General features: G+C 48.3%; 1 protein-coding gene across 3 annotated transcripts; it reads right to left on the reverse strand.

Annotated features, from left to right (window-relative positions):
- Positions 1 to 235: 235 nt before the first annotated feature.
- On the reverse strand, positions 236 to 25,427 carry rnf17 (ring finger protein 17). 3 transcript variants are annotated; one of them, XM_035408314.1, is made up of 39 exons: positions 25,339 to 25,427; positions 23,478 to 23,590; positions 22,563 to 22,660; positions 22,308 to 22,374; positions 21,844 to 21,924; positions 21,518 to 21,621; positions 21,011 to 21,179; positions 20,582 to 20,658; positions 20,337 to 20,411; positions 19,798 to 20,048; positions 19,144 to 19,266; positions 18,900 to 19,025; positions 18,466 to 18,573; positions 18,158 to 18,319; positions 16,104 to 16,275; positions 15,441 to 15,573; positions 14,592 to 14,782; positions 14,191 to 14,332; positions 13,411 to 13,564; positions 12,329 to 12,444; positions 11,782 to 11,902; positions 10,274 to 10,394; positions 9,593 to 9,853; positions 8,855 to 8,999; positions 8,279 to 8,391; positions 7,595 to 7,685; positions 7,104 to 7,225; positions 6,145 to 6,461; positions 5,652 to 5,815; positions 5,076 to 5,195; positions 4,550 to 4,630; positions 3,721 to 3,849; positions 3,305 to 3,361; positions 2,929 to 3,036; positions 2,583 to 2,706; positions 2,284 to 2,419; positions 1,461 to 1,647; positions 754 to 862; positions 236 to 477 (listed from the first exon to the last, which is right to left on the reverse strand). In XM_035408314.1, the coding sequence occupies exons 1-38, from the start codon at positions 25,406 to 25,408 to the stop codon at positions 767 to 769; spliced, it is 5,025 nt and encodes a 1,674-aa protein (XP_035264205.1). In that variant the 5' UTR covers positions 25,409 to 25,427; the 3' UTR covers positions 236 to 477; positions 754 to 766. The 3 variants fall into 3 exon arrangements, with proteins under 3 accessions (XP_035264205.1, XP_035264204.1, XP_035264206.1); XM_035408313.1 differs by having other exon boundaries at positions 15,441 to 15,576; XM_035408315.1 differs by lacking the exons at positions 18,900 to 19,025; positions 19,144 to 19,266 and having other exon boundaries at positions 15,441 to 15,576.
- Between the last annotated feature and the right edge of the window lie 518 nt (positions 25,428 to 25,945).

Below are 25,945 nucleotides of genomic sequence, written 5' to 3' on the forward strand. Positions count from 1 at the left end.
ATTTCTGCCTGAGCCAGTGTTGTCTACGGCTGGCAGTCCCAAAACGTGACTGGTGGTGACATCCCTTCGGGAAGGTCTCGTACTGTCCTCGCTTTATTATGCAAGTGAGCCCTCTTCTGGCACATCTGATGCGCGAGGTCTGCCTGTGTATGCCCCAGAAAGAGCGACCGGGCAGCTCAGCCTGAAGACTAGTGCGAAAACAAATGGTGGCTTGTAGGGAGAAAGGAGACTCAACTGAAATAAACCCGTTTTAATAGGTCTGCAACCTACACACAGAACCTCAAAATCCAACTCAATATCGCAGCATCGCAGGCTCCCTCTCACAAAAGTAGAACGCTGAAAATAAACAGAGCTATCTCAGCGCTGCAACGTCGCTAGCGCCGGTATATATAAAACTATAAATGAAGAGATGCAGGTTCCTTATTCCAAGCAAGCCTGGAACCCAAGACCATCACACTTTCCAGGTCACAGCAGATTCTAGGAGAAGGAAAAAGTTAAAAACAGGTTACAGTTTATACACAGGGCCCTAATCCTCGCATTACAAAAAACAAAAACTTCCCCACTATCGCTTACCATCACTGTTTCCAAAACCGGGCCCACAACCCACTTATTGCAGAATTTTTTATTCTTTAAATGCATATGTTGTTAATCATATTTATTGTAGAAATAAGTATGGGTTGCATTTTGCCTCATACCCTCCCCTCCGCACCACATGAAAGTAACCAGAACTTTGGTTTGGGCTGAGTGACCCACCGGTTTCTTCCTGTCACTCAAAGTCAGCCAGGCCCTTCTCCACGAGGGGGAGATGCACCAGCGCCCCTTTCTCATCGTACAGGAACACGGCGGTCTCCGGGTCTGTGGACTGAGCGGGGCAAAGCCAGAGATGCAAACCTCACTTGTGACTGGTGAACCTCACACGGCAGAACACCCTAGTTAGCATAAAATCATTGAAGTTTCAAGCTCTGAAAAAACATGAGCATTAAACCGGAACAAACCGGTTCTTTGATCATGAATGAAAACCAACCAGGTACACCGCAAAGGATTTTTTGATCGTGAAAACTGGCATCACATAAGAAGGATCCTAACCAGAAAGCAGCCATGGAGTTAAACTCAGGAACGAGTTATGGCATTCACAAAATAATGCATCCCATTCTTAAATCAACCTGGCAACCCTAAACTATTATTGCTGAGCACAACCTGGAGAGAAATCAACAAACATACTGCAAAAACGTGAAAAAGGCTGGTATACACGTACCGCAAACGCCTTGACGTTCATCAGAAATTAACACAATGAAATGTGTGTGGAAGTTGGCGCAGCGGCTAGCTAGCCCTAATTGTGAGTTGTATGTAATGTACTGGGTGCCGTGTTTCACCCTGATTGGTGCTGCACACTGGTGGTGGTTAACGCGAGCTGGCCTCTTCACTGTAAAGCACTCGGGCGGTTGGACAGGCTCTCTCACCACGACGGAGGCGGTGATGCTGCCGTGCAGCAGGTCGATCATCTCCAGAGCGGCCTTCATGCTCCACTCGGGCCGGTAGGACACGCGCTCCTTCTCCAGGCTGACGCGCGGCGGCTTGAACCCCGCCACCCGCACCTGGATGGCCTTACAGGGGAAGCGCAGCAGAGCCGCCGGCATCTGCCGCAGCCTGAGGGAAGAGCGCCGCCCTTTACCGCTCTCCTCTGTCCATCCCTCTCTACCTCCCTCCTCTATCCCTCTCTACTCTCCTTTACTTTACCTCCCACCTCTATCCCTCTCTACTCTCCTTTACTCTACCTCCCACCTCTATCCCTCTCTACCTCCCTCCTCTATCCCTCTCTACTCTCCTTTACTCTACCTCCCACCTCTATCCCTCTCTACCTCCCTCCTCTACCCCTCTCCACTCTCCTTTACTCTGCCTCCCACCTCTATCCCTCTCTACTCTCCTTTACTCTACCTCCCACCTCTATCCCTCTCTACCTCCCTCCTCTACCCCTCTCCACTCTCCTTTACTCTACCTCCCACCTCTATCCCTCTTCTCCTCTGTCACATTATACGCTTCTCACCCCCATCTCATCTATCATTCAACCATCTCCTCTCTATCACTTCATGCCTCCCTCCATCTTAGTCTCTTCTATCACTCCATCCCTCCCCCTCTATCACTTCAGACCTCTCTCCTCCAGCTGTCTCATCCATTACTCCATTCCTATTTCCTGTACTGCCTCTATATTGTCTATCCATCAGTTTTTCCCTCTTTCCAGCTCTTTCACCTCCATCCACCTCTCTCCCTCCTCTCCTGCGTTACCTCTGCATGGGGAGCATGTCATCCGACCCAAAGTCCACGTGTCTGACCAGGACCTTGACGGGGTCGAACCCCTCGAAGCTGAGCAGCTTGGCTCTGTAGTACTTCCCATCGCAGTACTCGGCCAGACAGGGCCCCTCTGAGAACACATCGGACACAGCGTTGCTGTGTTTCGTCACCTGACCCACCACTGTCGCATTATTAAAATCACTGTGACAGCTCACGCTTTCTAGTAGAGGGAATTCATCTAGAAAAACGAATGTACGGAGGATAAAAGCACCAAATTTGGCACAGTTCTTTACCTATAGGGAAGTCAGTGAGCAGTGGCAGACTCTCCACACTGGAGTTCACTCGGTCCAGAGCTTCCTCCAGAGTCTCCCCATTCTCCTCCGTATCCCTGTCCTCCACCAGAGGGTGGAGGAACACCTACAGAGAACACACTCTTCATCACTCTGTTACTCATTCTCTCCTATAGGCTATAGGGGAGACTTACCAGACTATTAAGCCTAATGACCACTATAGCCTTTCCAATGCATACGGGACCTCTACCACTGTACACTACACATTTATAATGAATGAAATTAGAAGAAAATGGCCCAGTCTGCCATGGACCCTTAGGACCCTTGGGTCGATTGAGCGCTGCCGAACCTCGTTGGGAGTGCGGAGGTGTTTGATCTTGACCGGGAAGTGCTCTCCTTTGTCAGGCAGTCTGGGATATTTGTACACTGCCAGAATAGGCTCTGGGTCCTTCAAAACCTACAACACATAAATAAACAATTATCACACACACCCATAGCCAAAACAGAACAGCAACATGGCTCTGGACAGAGATGTTGGCAGCGAAAGGTGCACATTTGGCAGAGAGACAGGTAGAGATACCATGTGATTGCAACAGACATGTAGCAGTTTGTGACAGACATGAGCTGCCTCACTTCGCACTTCCCTGTGAAATTTTGTTGTATGCTTTGATACATATACACAGATAAAACTCAGTTACAGAAAGATAACAGTGATAATGTCTTACTTTGATGTTTAGCTCCCAGTCATCCAATTCTGTCACGGATGATGTCACCACAGGTACCTGGGAAAGCATTCATATAGTTTTGTTCATGTTTTTTAACCAGCTGTATTCCAGATTTCTCCTTTCAATCTGGAAAGCCCAGTTGTAAGCCAGCCTCATTTCTCCATCATCAATGTAGCAGACAAGCATGCGCACAAAGTCAGGCCACTGGGTCTTTCCACTCTGCAACCCAGCAGCTAAGCTCCCACACCGTGCTCAGAGTAACAGAGCATAGACTACAGAAGGAACGCAGCCACTGGCCATCTGGTTAATACACAGCGTCTGTGGTTTCACCTTCCTGGATCACCTCAGGGGCACACAGACTAAACAAAAGAAAAAGAACACCTCATGCACCCCTACACCAAGCCATACCCACGCACATGCATTTCTGTGGCGGACACACTGGGGTCGAAGGTTGCGTGCTGGTGATGCACCATGATCCTGCTCAGGGTCATCCCGTCTAACAGCACCTGCACCGTCACGTGACCTTGCGGGTCGGAGGGCAGCTCCTGGGGGAGGGGGTGGGAAGGAGGAGAGGGAGAGAGAGCACGCTAAGCTGTTATTGGCTTTAGACCACTGATCAAACACCAAGTTAGATACAGTGATACGTGCAGCAGCTCCAGTGGGATATGTCCTATGTTGTCACAGCGAATGTGCCCAACATCATTAAGCCTGCTAGTGGCCTGTATTCAGACTGGGGGGTACCGTAAAGACATTTCTAAAATGTATGGGGAATACGAGACTGCGATCTGCAGGTCCCCACAGAACAGTTTATAAACGTTAGGGATACATTACCATGATCTGCAGGTCCACACAGAACAGTCTATAAACATTAGGAATACATTACCATGATCTGCAGGTCCACACAGACTGGTCTATAAACATTAGGAATACATTACCATGATCTGCAGGTCCAAGCAGACATGTGTATAAATGTTAGGAATACATTACCATGATCTGCAGGTCCACGCAAACATGTGTATAAATGTTAGGAATACATTACCATGATCTGCAGGTCCACACAGACCAGTCTATAAACGTTAGGACTAAATTACCATGATCTGCAGGTCCACACAGACCAGTCTATAAACGTTACAGATGCATTACCATGATCTGCAGGTCCACACAGAACAGTCTATAAACGTTAGGAATACATTACCATGATCTGCAGGTCCATGCAGACGTGTATAAACGTTAGGAATACATTACCATGATCTGCAGGTCCACACAGCGAGTGTGCAGCAGTTCTCGGAGCAAAGCCACAGCATCCCACTGCCACTGTTCCCCCACCTGCAGAGAGATTGGGAAGCTTAAACACACCTGTGTAACTCAACAGTGTTGGACTGCCTCTGCAACACCAATCACGACCTTGTACAGAGATTGTATAAGCAGGGCAATCATGTTAGATATGTTAACATAAGAGAGCTTGCTTGTTCATTTTAGTCCGGTTAATTAAAAAAATGATAATATGTGAAACAACAAGAAAAACTACTATTATGAAAAATAGCACTCCACATCTTTAAGAACACTTCATGCAAAATGCAAAAAACTATGTGGTGTAGAAGGCACACCCTTTACTCAAAATCAGATTCAATCATCATTTAGATGTCTGAACTCGATGGAATCATTGTTTAGATGTACAAATTCACAGGAACCATCAATTTGATATACAAACTGACAGGAATCATTGCTTAAATGAATGGAAAGGGCTGACAGGTTAGCTGTGTAGACTCACAGGAGTGATGCCGTGCAGTTTGCAGGGAATGCACAGTTGGGGAATGTCCTCGCAGAGCACCGTGGGGTAAACGTGACACACCGGAATGTTCTCCACCAGACCCTGGTCCACGTAGCGCACCTGTCACAGGGGCCCACACACAGGAAAGACAATCAATCACAGACGCGGGCACACTTTCCTCTGAAGTCCCTGCAGCCAGCCACTGCTTCCTGTCACTCCACAGCTGTGCAGTTGCTGCTTCAGAGGAGGACGGGTCATACACAGCTGGAGCTGGCAGACTGGCTGATCGATCAGAGGGGATGAGACAGGGACAAGCCAGCCAACCGTATAACACCCCACTGTCAGCCTGACAGTCAAGCACTACCACAGACTCACAACAATTTGACACTGGAGCACGATGCTGTAACCCACCATTGGTGGTGGTTATTTTAGCAACTGCTAATGCCTGTTTACACTATTTCTGTCATTTCAGCTGTCCCCTCCCTGAGTCAGCTGCTTTTTATTTTAGCAGCTGTTAATGCCTGTTTACAGTACTCCTGCAATTTCTGCTGCCCACCTCTTGACCCCTGCACTGACCTTGACGTGACCCCCGATGACCTCCAGCACCTCCCCTCGGTACCAGAGCATGTCGGATCCCATGACCGCGCAGCCCAGCACGCTCTTCCAGCTGTAGGGCTTCTGCCTGGGCAGCGTCTTTATGTGCAGCTGCAGCCTGTCCTTCAGCTGCTCAAACTGCCGCTCTGCATACAGGAAGTGACATCACAAACAGGATGTGAACTCACAAACTTGACACACAAAAATGGGGTGGCTGGGGGGGCACTGAGAAACAGCAATGATAATTAAACTAATCAGAATTCACCTAGAATAGTCTAGACTCATCCTGGAGCAATAGAGCAAAACTTACATATATGGTTCTGATCATTATCAATGGCACTTGTATTACAGTGGAACACTTCGCTAAACGCCATATAATGAGTTGTTTGTAATGAACTCACCTGGGTAAAAGAACACACACACAAGCACAAACATGCATCCACACACATTCTGACACACACACACACACACACACCTGCATGCCGCGTCATGGCGTAGATGACGCCGTCCTCAGACACAGCGGTGATGGTCATCTGCGTGAGGCCGCAGTGCGGGAGCTCAGGCGGGCTGTAGGGGCGTGTCTTCACCGCCTCGGGCCGGACATAGGGGCGTGTCCGGACAACCTTGGGCGGGGCGGCGGAGAAGGGGGCCGGTTTGGAGGGAGGTGGGGGCGGGGGCGGGGCCGGATGGAGCGGCGGGGACGGCGCTCTCTGCCCCGCCCCCTCGGAGGTCTTCAGGCCGAAGCCCCCTTCTGCAGTCCCGGCCTCCTTCTCAGCTGTCTGAGGAACCTCCCTAAATGACAGCCCGAGATTGGCTCTGTTAACGCTGCTACAATGTTCAGGTAAGGTTGTGACAATGTTGTGTGCCGGGTTCCCTCATACTGAAGAGAGGCCCTTCCTGTATTTTACCAGACAAATTTTTTTTCAATTATATATATATATATATGCTCTCCAAAATTACTGACACCCTGATTAAGATGCCCAAAAGCAGGCTGTATAAATGAACCAGACCTGGGTCAAATACGTATTTGTTTTGGATTCAAATACTTTTCTGCGCTCTATTGATCTTGCTTGGTGTTAGTGAGCCGGCCAATATGACCAGAAGGCTGGCTTTGCCCTTTTGAGAAGATTTCATTGGTTCCAATACACCAGACAAGATCAGTAAAGTGTAGTAAAGTATTTGAATCCAAAACAAATACGTATTTGACCCAGGACTGACATGAACAACATTCTCCATTCCTGATCAATGCATTCACACGCTACACTGGATGTGGTTTTGTACACATACCTCTCACTTAATGGCACAACCATTTAAGCCTTACTCAGCACACAACATGCATTTTGAAACGTGTGATTAAATGTATGTGCAGTCAGTGTTTTTAGCCTGTGCTTTTTTTCCTTCACGTATAAGCGAACAGAAAGGAAAGGCGCTCACTGGCGTGTCCTCTCTTTCAGGGCCAGGCCCTCGCTGACCAGGAAGTCAGCGATGCTCACGTCTTTCCCCGCCCTGTTGGAGCAGTACAGGGCCACGGGAATGGGCCGTTCGGGCGTGTCCTCCTGAAGAGGGGAGGGAGGGAGGGAGGGAGGGAGGGAGGGCGTCCCGTTTATGAGGGGTTTCATTCTTGAGAAGTAGGTAAGGCAGCCATTCTTAATACTGTAATTACCTTTACACAGCAAGGAATTCACACTGAGATTTAATAGTCTTTAAATCTCTAGTCGTTTACAAGTGGGACCTAGTAAAGACAGGGTAAACCCCCTATGCAGAATACAATATCCAACTTATAAATTACGACCAATATGCAGGGCATGAGTGAAGTTATGACACGGGATAAAGAACTGCCCAAAGTTCCAAAACAGCAAGGTCAGGCAGCATTGCACTGTAAACAGGAAATAATTCCCAGAATGCAGTTCTTGTGAGGGCATCACCTTGATGGTCATTATCGCCATGGCGCCGGTCATGTAGTAGGAGATGAAGTCGCACGCAGTGGCTGTCCAGGTGGAGCGACCCCCAGCAGGTCTGTGTGGGGGAGAGGAAAAGAACGGAGATAACGGAAATAGGATAACAAGAGAGGAAGCCATAAAAAGAAAGAACAGAAGAGGGAAGGAATGAAGAGGGAGTTGGAGAGAGATGGAGGAAAGAGAGAAGGTAAGAAAGAAAGAAAGAATGAAAGGACAAAAAACGAGGAAAATGAGAGAGCAATCGAAAGAGAAGGGTTGGAAAGAAAGTGATGGGGTGGAGCCAGAAAGAGATAAAGGGAGAAAGAAAGAGAAAGAAAGGAGGTTGGTCCTTTTTTATTGGTACTAATTTATGAGGAAGGCATTGTTCTACTATACTGCTTACACAACAATTATATAATGCTAAGGCCCATCTGAAAAAGAAAGGAAGAGATATGGAGAGGTAAAGTCAGATAGAGACAGAGATATTTTCATGTGACTTAACTAATTATTCCTAAAACATGTAATGTAAGTGGAGAACATGGCAATGAGCCGTAACTTAATTATTAAAAAATCAATTTGAGCACGAAATTTCAAACGTTTCCAATGGAGAAACAAAAACCACACAGTTGGGAGGAGCCCTGTTTTAAGTCAAAGAAGTAACCGGCTAAGTACCTGATGTCACTGAGGGAGCACTCGAGCATCAGGCAGCCAACCAGATCAGGCTGCAGCGGTCTGAGGTGGTTGATGTGGAGCTTCACTTTGTTTCCGAAGTCGCAGCGTAAGACCTGGCCACAAGGGGGAGACAAAACATAGAATTTGAGTAAAATCCCACAGCGAGGCCATGTGGCTCCCCACCACACATTCACATTCACTGCAGCTTTCTCCTGGCAATCAGCAATTTATTTAGTTTCATCTTTTAAAATTCAAGAAGACCATTCACTGAACTCCACAATCAACTCACTGCCCCAATACCTTGCACACACACACACACACACACACACACAAACACGCTATCTGTTGAGTAACTTTTAGTAACAAACTAACAAACCTCAATCGATCAAACCGTGCGATTACACACTTCAATCTCCTTATTGTAGCTCCTGAATTGCTATAACTCCTGAATTGTATTTAATGTGAAAACAATAATAAGCAGACGCCCTGCAGATCGCCAGAACCAGGGTGCCCAGCTTCTCAACCACTCACACCACGACGCTGGTGATGAAGACGCACGATGAAGGCTCGAGTTACCTCGGCGACGTTGGCGGAGGACACGGAGCAGACCTGTCCCCTCTCCCACACCCCGTTGATGTAGGCGGCGCAGTGCATGTCCGCGCTCCACTCCACTGGCTGCGGCTCAGACTTCGCACACTCCTCCTTCAGCTTCTCACACACCCTGGAGCACATCAATAAAGCATGCTATTAATATTAATCAACACCTCATACAAGCATTCAACATAAACACACATATATAACATGTAACTATGGTTTTCTGACAACTGAAGGTTCAGGTAATGATGGAGGTGAGTGTGGGTATGGGTTTAGGAGAGGGTGGCGGTGACAGTGGGTGTGGGTGTAGGCGAGGGTACAGATGAACGGGGGTTATAGAGTAGGTGAGAGTGGGTACAGGTGTAGGTGAGGGTGGAGGTAATGGTAGGTATGGGTGTAGGTGAGGGTGCAGGTGACTGTGAATACAGGTGTAGGTGAGCGTGCAGGTGATGGTATGGGTGTAGGTGAGGGTGCAGGTGACGGTGAGTATGGGTGTAGGTGAGGGTGCAGGTGACGGTGAGTATGGGTGTAGGTGAGGGTGCTGGTGAGGGTGGAGGTGAAGGTGGGTACGAGACTAGGTCAGGGTGCAGATGACAGTGGGTACAGGTGTAGATGAGGGTGTAGGTGAAGGTAGGTATAGCCGAGAGAGGGTACAGGTGTATATAAGTATTGAAAAGGTGGAGGTGAGGGCGGAGTTGAAGCTGAAGGGGATGTGCTCACTTCTTCAGGTGCTTGTCCATCTGCAGCAGCTGCACGTAGAAGCTGCCGGGGGAGCAGACGTGGGTGACCCGCACCCTCAGGTCCTTCAGGTTTTTGGGCAGCTGGATGTGGGTGTGGAGGTCCTGGGCGTCCCCCTGCGAAGGGCCCTCCTCTGCGGGCGTCTCAGGGGCCACGGCCTCCCCGTCTCCCTCTCCCTCCAGCAGACCCTCGAACGGGGGGTCCCACACGGCCGGCTCCACAGACAGGGCCTGAGGTTTCACCCTGGAGGGGTGCAGGCCACACAGGCAGAGAGGGTTCATTTGAACCCCAAAAAAAAACAATATTTTGCCATTCAGAGATTACAGCAAATTACAAAATATTGGAAACAAAAAGAATTAAAAAATTAACGCACAACCCTGAACGATCGCTACCACCTGCACCTGAAAAGTTCATTTCTTCCACCTTCCTCAACAAAACACAATTCCACATTTCACTAGGGATAGCTAGCTGTACAAGGTTTTTGGTCCTCGGTTATGAATATTCATAAGACACAGCAGTCAAAAAGTTTCAGCTTCAAAAGAAGAGAGACAGACCTTCCACTATTAAAATTACGGAGGGGACCATCTGTTGGGTCTACATAATCTGGGCTATAATCAGCCAGCCATGTTGGTGGTGGCTTGCCACAGTGACGGCCTGGCTCACCCCTTCCTAAAGCAGGCCAGCTCCTCCTCCACCAGCAGCTCAGCGATGTCCGTGGACTGGCCGGTGTCCTCGTTCACCTCAAACAGCCTCACCGGCAGGGCCTGCAGCCGTGGCACAATCTCTGAAAGGCGAAACACATGCAAACCCATGCACGCTCGCATCTGATTCCCAGACAAAACGCACAGTGCAGTCACAAGACCGAATACTGCACGTGGATCTTGAGGTCCTTGTGTTTGAAAAGTGTACTGAAGGTATCAACCAATCTAACAAATTAGCTACTTTTTCCCCCCTCCATTAGTTTGATGAATAGGTAGATTGACCATCAACCTGGTAATGTAACATTAATATAAATTGTTCTTGGAATCCAATGCTAGCCGTAGGCCTGCTCCTAACCCCCCGACATTGACCATATTAAATGGCCGACTATTTCAGGCAATCAGAGGCCTCAGTAACCAAGCAACTTACTGAGGTAACAACAGGATAGTCAGCACACAAAGTAATCCATAAATAGGCCACAGCAGTTTTTCCTTAAATGAATTATGTCAGTTTTCACAGCGATTGCCACATAGAGGGAGAAAGAAAGAGAGCGTACCCACACGGACAAGAGAACAAATAAACAAAAATCTCCACCCTTCCCCCTCAGGGGTTCCAGGCAAAAATGAATGATAAACTAAAGAAACAACACATAACAAAGGAAAAACAGAGCAAAACCTTTTCAGCTTTGGCCATTCTCAGCAGACCTGTTTTTTTTTTTAGCTGGCCAGCTCTTCAGCTACGTCGCTGACTGTTTCTGATGAACAGACTCCCTCACTTTCGCTGTACGTGCTCCCAGACTAAGCCTCGTGCTGCGGACAGGAGCACCTGGGGCTGATTCGGTAATATGACCAGGAGCGTGTGCCCACTCCACCAGCAGATGTGGCAGTGACTACTCCAACTCTCTACCAGATGGAATGACACAGCCAGCATAATTTGAATATAAAACAAAAAAAAATCTGTTATGACAGAATTGTGAACTAGGTTTCCTTTAGACGACAATGACCCATTTCCTTATGGCTTTTCTTTAAATATTGGCCAGAATTGAGGATTAAAAGAATGGAATGAAAATACTAGAATAGTGTTAGTTGGAATTCTGGAATAATGGAATGGAATAATGGAATTGTGTTAGATGGAATTGTGGAATAATAGAACGGAATACGAGAACAGTGTTAGATGAGATTGTCACAAAGTCACAAACCTTTTTGGTCCTAGAAAATAAAGGAAGCTCCAGGCTAATGATCAAATACCCAAGGCACACTCTGCCAAGCAAACATTTCTTTTGAGCTGACCAACAGAAAAGTAAAACATGGCGTCACACCACATTCGTATCCTGTTTAAAGCTAGCAAGTATCGAGCCCGAATTTCGACGTTGAGTTTGACCGTACAATGGATTGATAGACTTCTAGTTACATAGTTTTGTTTCGTTCAACCTTCCTGCCGTCAGTCACACACTAGGGACAGCCCTCACCCACCTGTCGCCATGGCGGACATCAGTTTTTGTTCCGCAAGCTTCCGGAACCTCTCTTTGCATTCGGCGCTCCAGGACTCGGTGCTGCTCACGGGCTTCAGGTCCGCCAGGCAGCACTGGATCGCCTAGGAGATGAAAGAAAACACACCAATCTAAACCCTGCACAGCGCCAAGGCTGAGCAGAGAGGCGGGAAGCAACGCAACCTTTAACCTCGGCATCGCGGTAAAGGGTAAATACAGAAACACAACCCAGCACTTAAACTCCGTATGGCGTGTAGGGTGACTGGTCAGATTAATTACTAGTACTTAATGTTGGTATGAACCAAACTTTGGAGTAACACCTTGATCAAGGTTGCAACTGCCATGCCACACCTGGGAATTTAACATGGAACCTTCCGGCTACAAAAATCCAGGCTCCATATACGCAGTGCTCTATTAGACACAATATAGAGTATGCCGAATGCGGTATTGTCCATATCAGAGTATGGAAAAGGGTGAAAGAGTATGAGGGTGGATAACGTCAGCTCTCTCGTGAGCAGCAGCGACCTCACCATGGCGGGCAGAGCAAAGTACTCGTCCTTCAGCTTGCGTACGTCGCTCAGGGGCAGAATCTTCTTGTTTCCGAAGTCCACGTACCGCACCTCCACCAGCCTGTTACCGGGGAAACCTGCAACCGCACGGCCACCCCACAACATGAATAACCTTTCCCCCCTCTCTCTCAGCCAATAGCATAAAGCCTCCATGCGCTGTTACGTTCGTTTATTGCGGTAATAATCCATCGTATATAAAATGCGATTCCTTTTTTCACGTTAGGCCCAAATTAAAGCGGGTCTGGAGCGTTCACGCAGCGGAAGCGGTGTGGAGCTCGCTTCCTTTCGGCGGCCACGCTAGCGTGCTAGCGGATTACAGCTGTTACACAAGCCGCGGTCAGGCGCGAAGAACGCGCTCCGCGCCCGGTGTGATTCTGGCCTTATTTTTTAAAAGTCTGTCACACTTGACGAAACCAGTTTGTTGTAATACTACATTACCGCAAAGCCTTTCAACAACCACAAACATCACAGACAACAACTTTGCAATGCACTATGGGGGCGTATAAAGTCTGTTTGTATACAGTCTTTCAAGATAAAGCTAACAAGAATTTCTCAGCTGACCGAAGAAGTACCCACACATGTAAACACGACTGGTTTCAGAAACGGAAAGATAATGGCAAGCGGCCAAGAGCATGGACGCTGACGTACGCAGGCTTTTTATGTTAAACAGTCGCAGAGTTCTTCCCACAGTTATCATTTGTCTCAATTTTAAGAGCGTTATCTTGTTGAGCAGGGTGTTGCACATCAGGTGCTCTTGGTGTTTCAATTAACATTTTCAGAGAGCAAAATTATTATTTTTTTTTCTGGGAGAATTTCCCCTATAATGTAGCATCATCCTCCCCAGCAAACAACGTGCAGCCCGCTTCATATAGCCCCCATCTCTTCAGCCAAGCCAGACCAACCATCAGTACTGACTCCAGGAAGATGAATCTGAGCAGTTGTACCATCCTCAAGCCCTGACCTCAGTGGATTATGAGCAAGACAAAGCCCAGGCAGAGTAAGACTCATGCGGCGCTGACCTCCGTTAGACCTACTCCACTCACCAATGATCTGGGCGCGGTACCAGACCTTGTCCTCAAACAGGGCGGCGCACGCCTGCTCCAGGGAGGGGCAGAACACCTCCAGCCCCCCCAGGCCTTCCTGCGAGTAGAAATCCTGCAGCTTTGAGTTCAGCAGCAGGTACTCCATGTTGTCCACCTGTGATTAGCATCCCAGTTCAGCGCTCAGTGACATCACCACTACCTACGCCAAAGACGGCAGAGACTAACAAGATGGTCAGCTCTCGTTCTGATAGTTAAAATTCTCTCTCTCTCCATCTTTAAAGCTGTTTCAATTCGTTGCGGCCAGTGTTGTGTCCACGCCACGCATCCATTTTAAATTGTGTAAGCATGGATTTGTTACAATAACCAGACGATCATCTTCTGCATTCAGCCATATTCCCTACCTTTTTACTTTAGGTTCTGGCTGATAAAAGGGGTTTCGGGTGCTGCGTTAGTATATGAATATTCATGAGGGGGAACGATGAAGGACAACAAATTAACTGGGGCTAATTAGCAAAGGCTGAGGGCGTGACTTCACCAACTGGAGCCTCCTAGAGAAAGGAATCAGAGAGGACAGAAGGAATGCAGGAGCTGACCGGTCACTACAGCAAATCTGATTACACCATGGAAAATGGACGAGTGATTGGAATGGGTGTTCTGTCCCTTATTCCGAGAGAGAGAGTGTGTGTGTGTGTGCGTGTGTGTGTGCGCACACGTTAGTGCGTGCATGTGTATATTAACTCATGCCAAACCCTCACCCCCACACCACACTCAAACACTCACCAGCTGAATGTAGAAGTCTGAGGGGGTGTTAATGTGACACACCACCGCATTGAGTTCCACCATGGCCCTGGGGTACACCGGAGGATAGAACTGCAGGGGCCGACGCCCACCGCTGAGGGGTTTGGCCATCGGGGAATAAAACCTAAAAAACCAAAAATAAAAGCGCACTTTTACCTGCTGGACCTGTCTTCTCGCAGTCAGCGAATCACACCTACAGATAAAGGCTAGCACTCCAATAAAAGGACAGCCAGAACACAGGAGCGAGGCGTGGCCCTAAGGGAGGCCCCTGCGGGTGACGTGGCCCTCGGGCGCGAGGCGTGGCCCTAAGGGAGGCAAGGTGAGGCCCCTGCGGGTGACGTGTGGCCCTCGGGCGCGAGGCGGGGTCGCGGGCGGGGGCCTACATGGCCAGCTCCAGGAAGACCAGGTAGTCGCGGAGGGAGAGCGGCATGTCGCTGGCGCTCCTGTCCATGGGCGCGTTCTTCAGGTCCACCAGCAGGGCGTCCCGCTCCTCCCCGAACACCAGCATCTCCACCGCCTTGGAGCCCACCACCCGCTGGAACTCCAGCTGCGACTCCGCACACCAGCCCTTAACCTGCGGCGAGACGCACACCTGTGACCCCACCTGCACCTCCAACCGCGCCACAACACACACCCATGACTCCACCTGCAACACCGTAACACATACCTCTCACAACCACACACACCTGTGACTCCACCTGCACCTCCAACCGCGCCACAACACACACCCATGACTCCACCTGCAACACCGTAACACATACCTCTCACAACCACACACACCTGTGACTCCACCTGTACCTCCAACCACGCCACAACACACACCCATGACTCCACCTGCAACACCGTAACACATACCTCTCACAACCACACACACCTGTGACTCCACCTGCACCTCCAACCGCGCCACAACACACACCCGTGACTCCACCTGCAGCACCGTAACACACACCTTTCACAACCACACACACACCTGTGACTGCACCTGAGCTTCAAAATTCCAGCCCTTTACATACACCACAACACGGCACAAGCCTCACATACACACACACACACACACACACACACACACACACACACACACACACACACACACACACACGCACTCGGGCACACACTTGCACATACCCAAACAATGGCAACGCGCACACACAGACACACACACACACACACACACACACACACACACAGACACACAGCAGGAGGGCGCAGACTGGGCTGTGCACGTCTCTCACCAGGTCAGCGGGGACGATGTCTTTGAGGGAACAGCGGACGGCCTGGGCAGGCCAGCGAGCCATCTCTGACTGCACTGCCAGGTCAACACGCCGCACACACTGATTCAGACTGTCCACCACCGACACACCCTCACTGCTGAAAGAGAGAGAGAGAATACTGACACACCCTCACTGCAGAGAGAGAGAGAATACTGACACACCCTCACTGCAGAGAGAGAGAGAGAGAATACTGACACACCCTCACTGCAGAGATACAGAAAGAGAATACTGACACACCCTCACTGCAGAGATAGAGAGAGAGAATACTGACACACCCTCACTGCAGAGAGAGAGAATACTGACACACCCTCACTGCAGAGAGAGAGAGAGAGAATACTGACACACCCTCACTGCAGAGATACAGAAAGAGAATACTGACACACGCTCACTGCGAAGACATGCATTCACTGCAGAGAGACTACTGACACACCCTCACTGCTGAGAGAAACAACTGACACACTGGAGAATGTAAGGGAGTGGAGTGGAAGCCTTTGATGATGCGAAAGCTGTGAGGGCAGAGAGAGAGAGAGAGAGAGAGAGAGAGAGAGAGAGAGAGAGAGAGAGAGAGAGAGAGCAGTGAAGGCACAGCCCGAGATCTGTGAAGGCAGAGGGGGACGGGCTTACACGTTCAGAGAGATGTCCTTGGAGAAGCCGTAGTCCTGGAAGAAGACGCGCAGTTTGGCCAGCTCCGGCACAGGGCAGCGGGACACCGACTCCCCCCGGCCTCTCTGGAACACCTCCATCACAGTCGCCCTGCTCCACATGGACTCCTTCCACTGGACGAAGAGCAGGGAACCTGCACAGATCACAAACACGCACGTACAGGGTAATGCATAAACCGCACACACACACGCATAGAAACACACTCACTATCCCTCACTATCAATACCAGCACCAGATTAACCATCAATCTGGGTTTCCCCTTCAAAACACTAGGAGACACGGGCCGCCCTGCCAACAGAGATTGCTGCCTCTCCTAAAAGTATAAAAGATACAATATGGCAATGACATTGTTCGAAAACTAAATTACTATGACTTAAAAATAAATAAAAAATGTGTTCACGTAAGCGCCCCCATTTTGTGATCGTCTTCGGAAACAACTGAATTTGTGGAGTTTGTGGACTTCCTCAGTTAGTAACCAAACTCCAAGTATGAAAAAATGACAGTGCTTTGGCTGGCGGTTATCTCGCTATGATGGGCTGCTTGGCCACACACAGATGAGCGGATTTGTTTACCAAGTCCAGACTGACCTCAGGAAAGCAAACACGTAGCCTAGCTAAATGGTAATGCCATCTTCAGCTAGTAAGAGGAGCTCATCTTTCCTCCGTGTAAACGTAAATGAGATCGATGAGAATGGCAACAGTGGGAGCCGTTGGGTTGTCAGTAAATGGTAAATGGTAAATGGACTGCATTTATATAGCGCTTTTATCCAAAGCGCTTTACAATTGATGCCTCTCACTCACCAGAGCAGTTAGGGGTTAGGTGTCTTGCTCAGGGACACTTCGACACGCCCAGGGCGGGGATCGAACCGGCAACCCTCCGACTGCCAGACAACCGCTCTTACTTCCTGAGCTATGTCGCCCCATAGCTCAGTATCAGTAAAACCACTGATAAAGTTTAAAAGCAGTTTACAGGAGTGGGCCCAAAGGAAAACAGACTCTGTTTACTGTGCTGACAGGGAATCAACAGGGTCTGATAAAGAGACAGTGCTCAGTTGCAAAACACTCTACTGGATCGGCGTTATGTAAAACTTTGTTTCCCCGTAATACACTGTAATCATGTTTTGCATTGATGGAAAGCCGATGTCATGGGGAACAAGTTGGTGTCTTTGGTGGTGGGTTGCTGACCAAAGATCTTGATACCTATGGGTCAGCACCCAGCCAGATACACAGGTTAATCTGGTGTGGAACGCTTGCAGAGACAGCACAAGCAGGATCACTAATGTACTGTTTTGTTATCCTTGTGTCTTCATTTGGTGACTTTTGCTTTGAGCTTTAAATATAGGTGCAATGGTTTGAGGAGAGTCATCAATAAGACCTCCTACGCATATGCATATGGCCATCTCACTACACACACTCTTTTGCATCTGTTTATTATCGTCATTACAAGTACTGCTAAATAAACTGCATTCACTTTAACCTGACATTATTTTGACTGTTACCACTGCACACCTAGCAGTTTCAGGGTCCTAACATACAGTAAGCATAGAACTATCATCTGAACCCCGTAGTCACTTACCTACACACTAGTGCCGTAGCAAGATACACTACTGTATCTATGCAGGCTACACATGCTACAGCCATGTACGCATCTACTACCTACAATAGATAGGGATCCATATAGGGACACACTACTGGTGAATCACTCGCGGTCTCCTTCTTTGCTTAACTGTTAGCACAGAGGAAAGGTTAACACATTATTTTGGGAGTCAGATAATGGCGATAACATTAAACGAATCCTGTTCCAGTAGCCCCAGGTAAGACTACACCACGCATTCCTTCCCCACTCAGATTCATGCTGTAAATTGTAAATGGCATGCCGGGGGTATGCTGGTGAGCTCCGTGATCTGAGCCATCCCACAACCCCACCCCTACTAAGCAATCCTGAGGGAAACGGTCATCAAAGAATGGATATAAAAGCAGGAACACAGCTGAGCTGGTAGAGGGCGCTGTGCTCACCCGTCTCCACCACACTGCCGGCGGTGAAGAGGCCCCTCTCCCCGGAGCACAGGCCGCTGATCTTCTTGGACAGCAGCACTCCGGCGCGAGTCTCGGACACTCGCCGGACGTAGAAGTGGCTGGGGTTGACCACGTGCGTCACCAACACCCACTCCTGAAACACTGCGCCCACAGACACCCCTTCAATGACCCGCACCTGTTTAACTGCACGTTCTAGCCTTTGCCAGTGGGATTGTAGTGCTATGCTAATATAAGCTCAGGCAGGGGGACACCTGGTAGCACGCACGGCGTGTGGGGACATACGGTACCTTTCGCCTGACGGATCGGAGGGCCGTCCGCGGCCCATTTCCTGCCCTTCCTCTTCGGTCGTCCAAACGCGGCCTTCCCTTGGGGCGGTAGGGGAGGGGCCATGGGAGCTGCGCAGCAACGACAGAGATTTCAACCAATCCGCGCTCTCGCACAACCCCCGAAATCCCTCCCTGAGCCACAGCCACCACACTATACCGTGCTGTTAGGTCATGGCACCGTGCCGTGAGGAGCGCTGCTCTTTACAGTGCACAAAAAGAACATAGTGAGCAAGGCGGGGTCAGAGGTCAAACGGCATGGGGGACGGGCGGGTGCGCTGGAAGGGAGAAAGAGAAAGAGGGACCGTGCCCGTCACACCCTCCCCGCTCAGTGCAGTGGAAACCGCCCCGTGACATCACCGTGACATCACCAGGGGCCCGGGAGCAGCGAGTCAGACCTGGCAGGGGTAAGAGGCAGCGGGACCTTCCCGGGCGCGGCGCCGCCCAAGGCAGGGCGGGGCCAGTGGGGCGTCGTCGCCGCCCCGAACGCCTGCGGCTTGCCGGGCGATAAGAAAACGGGCGCTCTAATGCAAAAAGGCATGTCAGCAACAACCGACCAGCACCACCAAGGGACGGAAAGTGAAACCTCAGCAATGTTTTGCAGCCAAGGATCATTGTGACATGTAAATCTAGGCCAGCCACCTGATTGGTAGACCTCAGCAACATTCAGGATCATTGTGACATGTGCGTCTAAGCCAGCCACCTGACTGGCCAGACCACAGGAACATTCAGGATCACTGTGACATCTATCCAGGCCACCTGAATCTAGAACAGTAACATCAGCAACAATATATGACAGGGATTCCCAGACCTTCAAAAAATCATCAGCATATTATTGAAAAGAATACCCTTTATCGTTTATCCAACGCCCATTACAGGTAGCAACACAGTAAATACTTAACACACAAGTAGACTGAAGCACCTCCCAAATTGGCATTGTATATCAGGGGTGTACTGCATATGACATGCTGCTATTTAGTAATATAAATATTTAACCCTTTAAAGTGCAGGTATTTTGGAATGTTTTCTCAAACTGCCAAGTCTGCGTTCTAGACTTCTGTTGCTCCAATTACCAGTAGTGATTGCTTCATCAGCATTAGAATGTTCAGTTAAGAACATTAACAGAACATTCCCCTTCAAAGGGAAAAATATGTTCCCTGGGACAGTAGAAACCCCTCTTTGGGAACCCCTGTTCTAGAATACAGGATCACACTGACATGTCAGGCCTGAGGACCTGACCTGGCCTCCCCATCGCTCTAGAAGCCAAGGCATCCGGGTACAGGGGGCGGGGTTTACCTGGCTCCGCCTCCTCCACAATCTCCTCGATGATGACATTGGGACTGTCAGATAAGTAGCTGGTAGAGGCGGCCTGGGTGGCAGGCCCCATCCCCAGGCTCTCCTGCTGCCACTCTGGGGCCCCAGGCTCCACACTGTCGGGGGCCTGCCTTCCTGGTCTCCTTTCCTGGTGTAGGACGCTGCCCCTCCAGTTCTTCCTCTCTGTGCCCAGCTGGGAGGAGGTGTCTGAGCTTGCCTCCTCTCCGGTTAGTCTTCCAACCACAGGACACATTCAGCTACTGAATATTTTAACTTTGCAGTAAGACTTTCATCCACAGAAAAAAATCAGATCCAGTACACAAGTTAATATACTTTATCTATGAGGTAGTACATGGTTACATTACATCAGTTACTGTACTTACACTTTGAGGTAGCCCATGGTTACAGTACATGAGTTACTGTACTTACACTCTGAGGTATCCCATGGTTACAGTACATGATTTACTGTAGATATACTCTGACGTAACCAATGGTTACAGTACATGATTTATTGTACTCACGCTTTGGGGTTGCCAATTGTCATTCTGAAGCAGGTTTTCAGACTCTGCACCATCCCATCCATATTTAGAGTGCAGCTGTTATAAAGACACCATTCAGTTGTTTTTAATAAAAGGCTTTTGAACCCTAAATGACTAGAAATTGCTCACATATTCCAGGTCACAATCTCATCTTGCGCCCATGACAAAGACCCCCACCCCCATCCACATCCCCCCTTCAAAACACACATCCTCAGCACCCCCCATACCTCAGTCCAGAGCCCAGAGACAGACAGCTCAGATCATAGGACTGCACATCTACTGGAGCCTGCAGGATCTCCAACACCTGTTCAGCGTGTACATGCATGCATGCACACACACACACAAAGAAACAAAGCAGGAGAATTGTAAACATATAAGGTTTTTGCAAGTGAGTCACACGTTCAAATCCAGATTGGAAATCTCTGCTGTGTGTGCACTGCATGTAAAAATGTGTTCTGTGTGGCCCTCATACATTACACTTATTTGGCAGACGCTTTTATCCAAAGTGACGTACAATAAGTGCATACCGAAGGTCATTGGAACAACTACAAAACACAGGTCCGATAAGGTACAGTGTCTTACATGTCAGGCACTTAGGCGTGTTCTGTGTGAAAGCCTGTTCCACGTTCAGGCACGTGTGTAAGTGAAAGCAGCACCTTGTCCAGCTCGCAGTAGCTCCCCAGGGAGGGGTGCTGCTGGACCTGCTTGGCCTTCTGTATAGCTGTGCGCAGGGCCTTCCGCCTCTCCTCCACCTGACCCAGCACGTGCCTGCTGGCCAGGAAGTACTGCTCCAGATGAGCCAGTTCCGCCAGCAGGGCACTCTTCCTGCAGAGGAGGGGAAGGGGGAACAGAGAGCCACAGCCCCATAACACGCTGTCGCAGGAGCCCTATAACCTCATCGCTTCTTGCTCTTGTCCTGCTGCCAATCACAGTCATACAAACCCCGCCCACAGCTTTCTCTTTTACAAGACTTCGTCAAGACGCTGACGCAAAATCACACAGGATTCAAACAAAAAAAAATAACTGACCACAGAGAAACGCAGCAATGGAGGGCGCTCACATAATACCCACCTGGTGGTTATGGTCGTAACTGCAGCTAAAGCAAATGAATTGAAACGCACAAGGGCCCACCCATTTTACAGAAATGGGGGACAGAGCCTCACCTTTTGCGCAGGATGCTTAAGGCGGAGTCCGCGACCTCGTCGATCTCCTTCACCAGACGGGCCTTCTCCTTCTTCACCTGCACCTGCAGGCCTTCCACCAGGGTCTGCGGAAACAGACAGCGACTCGCCCGTCTGAGCCAACCAATGAAACGCTCCAAAAAAGAGCCAGAGAGCCGAGTCCTCTGACTGGTATGTAAGAGCCTTGCTCGCTCACGGAAAAGCTCTACAGCAGTGCTCCCTCTGAATTAAGGGTGGTGGTCACCGTAATCCAAGGAACACTCACTGCGCCCTCCCTCCCACTCTGCCTGGCGCGACAGCGCCCTCACCTGGTGGATGCACTCCAGCTGGGACAGGTTCTCCGCTGCCTGGCACAGAGGGTCTTCCAGGCCTTTCTCAGAGTCAGACTCCTGCACAGAAACATCGCAGTACTGTATACCTGGTAACACTGTACTGTACTGTGCACCTGTATACCCGCACTACCAAATCCTTCATAATAGCATGATCAACTCTTATGTGCCTGCAACACTAATAACTGCATAACCCACATCCACGTTTCTCCAAGACCTCCACTTGGGCTCTTGTAAACCAAAAGCCGAGCAGTTTCCACTGCTACACCTGCAATACCTACATTAACGGCAACACAAAAACCTGAACTCAATACACCTATACTAGTGTTCTCTGAGAGATGTGAAATACATACACATTTCATCAGTCACACCATTAATTCAGGCATTCTGTGCATGCCTGCGGCTGAGGTGCTCAGCTGCTCATGATCTCAGGACAGGCGTACCTGCTCTGAACTCTCTTCTGGGGGCGGGGTGGGGGGCGTGGGCTTGCGATGCCTGGGCCTGTTACGGCTGTGGAGACACAATCACATGGGCCCCTCAGAGGCATACACCCCAGCACACAGACAAGTAATGTTAGATATGCCACAGCACAGAGAAGAGTAACCACTAACACATAATGAAGACTGTCAGTAGGATGTTAGGTTCATATGGGGTGTGTATGTGTGAATGGGGGGTAAGAGAAGAGAAGAATATGTCACTTTTTCCTCATGTTCATCTTGGCGGTATAGATGAGCCCAATGATCCTGCTGTCCACCTGAAGCCCCTCAACCCCGTCCTCCGAGAGCATCGACTCCACCTGTCAGACAGACAGACAAACGCTGAGACTGACAGACAGCACACAAACTCACACACAATCATACATACACATACATACACTGACTTCACCTTTCAGACAAACAAATTCTGAGAGTGAGAGACACCACACTCACATATATATACACACACGTACAGACACCAGCTTACAAGTGAAGATTAATGGTGCGTTCAGGCAGCTGGGAATTGGGAAAGTTCCCATTTGGGAATGTCCCACTTCCTAGTTAAGAGCGTTCACATGACAACAAACGGGCAACCTGGCCGCCGGAAATCAGCTGATTTCTGTCAGTTACGGTATTGACAGCTAGGTAAGTAGCTAGCCAGAAGGCTAACATTACGTTAGCTACACAAAAACTAGCTACATGACGAAGACAAGTTTACGAAAGTAAACTGCAATGTATCGTTTAACATCACAATCACCTGCGCTCATGAGTATGACCTAAATGAACAATGAAGTGACTTATTTGTGCGTGGAGCAAATACATTTCTTCCATTTCACCACAAACGCTGCCATGTCGAGTGACGTCAAACCTACTTCTCGGAGCTCTCAAAAACCTCCCACTTTCCTAGTGGGATGTTCCTAGTTCGACAGGCATTCAGGTGTATTGTCCCACTCAGAGGTTGGAACTTTCCCACTTCCCAGTTGCTCATGAACGCACCATAATACACTAGTAAAGCTCAAATGGCATTCTCCCAGGTGGGCCCTGGATAAAAGAGGGAATAATACCCAGGTGCGAGAGGCTGTTTGCATTAGGCCTAATTAGCTTGGATAAATGTAACTGCAGGAGAATGAGTATTACCTTGCACTCTGGGCACACAACGATGTTCCCAAACTCGAGAGAGCACAGGCAGGCAGTGCAGAATACATGACCACACAGCAGCATGTGTGGGAGGTTTCCAACGACCTCATCCTCTGAGCATCCAATCAAACACAGGAAAAAACATGACATCAGCTTAAAATCAGCCTCGCTTGCACTTGGGACATGCCATAACCTCCTGAGATCAGAGAAAATCTGAACTCCAAAAACTGGGTTGGTTCTACACCTCCCTGGAAAGGACACAATCGGGCTAAACTATCACAAATCTTTGCTGTGAGTCTGGAATCCGAGAAACTGTCCGATGAATCACGTCAACAAATTATTATTTTTAAACACCTTTTAATTAAAATAACAAGGTGGGACTGGGTCCAAAGTAGGGACAGCCATATTTGAGTTTCCTCGAGGACTGTTGTTGGTAGCTTGGTCTGTTATCCATTTATTTAACTTTTACCATAATTTTGGCTTCTTTGGTAGCAGACTGCATAACTTGGCTTGAGATTCAGAGATCACCTTTGCAACCCTGGACACACCTGAATTACCTTAACCTGTCACTGCGGAGGTGAGATGCTTGAATGCAACTTAAACCATCTCTGGTATGACACAAATGCGGGACCTATTGTTATCATCACCAAAATCAACAAAAAAGACCTGATTGCATGCACTTTACAAAACATTGGTACACTAAAGGGTAAGGAACTGACGCCAAAATCCCATGCATTGTGTACCAATATATTACATATGAAACCAAGCCAGATTATTTATGGGTCAAACACTTTATCAGTTACACAGTTAAAAGGGACTCATACCTAACTCAATCTTAATACACTTTGAGTTGTAGACAGCAATGGAAAGGCACACGTGCACAGTAGTTCAGCGTTAAATCAACTCTCACAGAGCACATATGGTCCATATTGGCCATATTACTCATTCGTACTCCGTTAAGAGCCGTATTAACGCAGGATATTTTACGGTGTGGTGTAGCCCAGAACACTATACCCACATCCATCTCTTACCACATTGGCAACGTTGGCAGGCACAAACCAAATTACGTCACAAGGTCACATGACATTAGAGGACATTTCTGCAACATGAAAGCTGGCACTTCAGCTCATGTCAATCTGGCTTTTCTCAGTTAGAGGTGGTAAACTGTCTATTAAAAGTTTTTATTTCAAGATTGTACAAAGAAAACAACGTAAACAACAATTGGCTGTATCTCTGTAACTCTGTAACTCAACTGGCTGTAACTCTAGGACGGGATAAAGTCAAGCCTTTTGATCTGACTGGAAAAGCCATCTTTCTAGTGAGGCCTCACTGAAAAATCACGACTGCCCAAAGTCAAGCAAGCCAAGTTTAATAGTGGCGTATTTCAGTAAACGAAATTAATAAGTCAACCACCTCATAATTTTGAATACATATTAATGTTAGTGTCAAATGGTTGAATTCCTGAGTTGGAAAATATTTTCTCAATGTAGAAAATATTTACTCAAGCTAGCCGCCCAACTATTAGGCTAAATGAAACAACACAGGATGTGTTTCTAACTAACTACCGAAGTATTACTCGGATATAAAAATGCACATTTTAGAAGACTAACAAATATTTACATATTTGCACATAACTGCGTTTCATGCAATGCAACATCATGGCGTAAACACACATTTGTAAAATTATTTTGCTCGCTTGGGTTGCACACGACACACCCTACATGCAGTTGCTACTCAGCTAGCTGGATAGCTCGATAATTGTATTAAACTGCATTGGGTGACGCCGATTATAATACTATAATTTCATTCTCATCACATTATCATTAAATATACAACGTGGTATTATTTTTTATCTTTCTACCTGGCAGGGTGTATGCCAGGCCACATGTGCTGCAAACCACCGAGCTCTGGCTATCATTCCTCTCCGACATTTTCACACGCGAAAAATCAGATTCTTCCAATTGGTTGGGGGAGAAGTATATATAGGTGACGTCATTGCTTCTATTCAGCAATGGTATTTACCATTTATTCGCATTTTTAAAATGTCTGCAAGATTCTAGATTATGTTATTTTTAGGAAACATAGTCAATGCTGTTGTTCCAATGTGTAGCTATAGGATAACTGCATACTACATGATACAATCGAACTGCATTACATTTTTACGGTCCTTTACAATCCTTTATCACTAGTTGGGTCACTGTGTAGCCGACTTAACCAGCAAGAAATTACACACAAACATGAATGTAAAGAAATTTCTGAATATGCATGGCAATGCATTTTATAGGCTCATAATCATTGCACACTTCACAAGTCTTTCAAAATATAGATATTTATGTAATATAATATCCACCAGAGGGCACTAATACAACATTAAGACAGTAGCCTGCTAAACGTATTTGTGTTCGGATGAATGTTTGAGCTTTATATTGATTGCATTATTTGGTCTTGAAAGGTTTTGATTTCTGCTT

Source organism: Anguilla anguilla, chromosome 3 (genome assembly GCF_013347855.1).
Source record: "Anguilla anguilla isolate fAngAng1 chromosome 3, fAngAng1.pri, whole genome shotgun sequence".
Taxonomy (NCBI): Eukaryota; Metazoa; Chordata; class Actinopteri; order Anguilliformes; family Anguillidae; genus Anguilla; species Anguilla anguilla.

What these genes read in the sequence shown, in the direction of transcription:
- rnf17 (XM_035408313.1), bottom strand. Translation starts at nt 25,408, where the DNA reads ATGTCGGAGAGGAATGATAGCCAGAGCTCGGTGGTTTGCAGCACATGT. An exon ending in CAGACTTCTACATTCAGCTG is followed by an intron (nt 13,565 to 14,190) that starts GTGAGTGTTTGA and finishes TGCTAATCACAG; the next exon opens with GTGGACAACATGGAGTACCT. An exon ending in CTGAAAGAGAGGACACGCCA is followed by an intron (nt 6,462 to 7,103) that starts GTGAGCGCCTTT and finishes GCTGTCATTTAG; the next exon opens with GGAGGTTCCTCAGACAGCTG.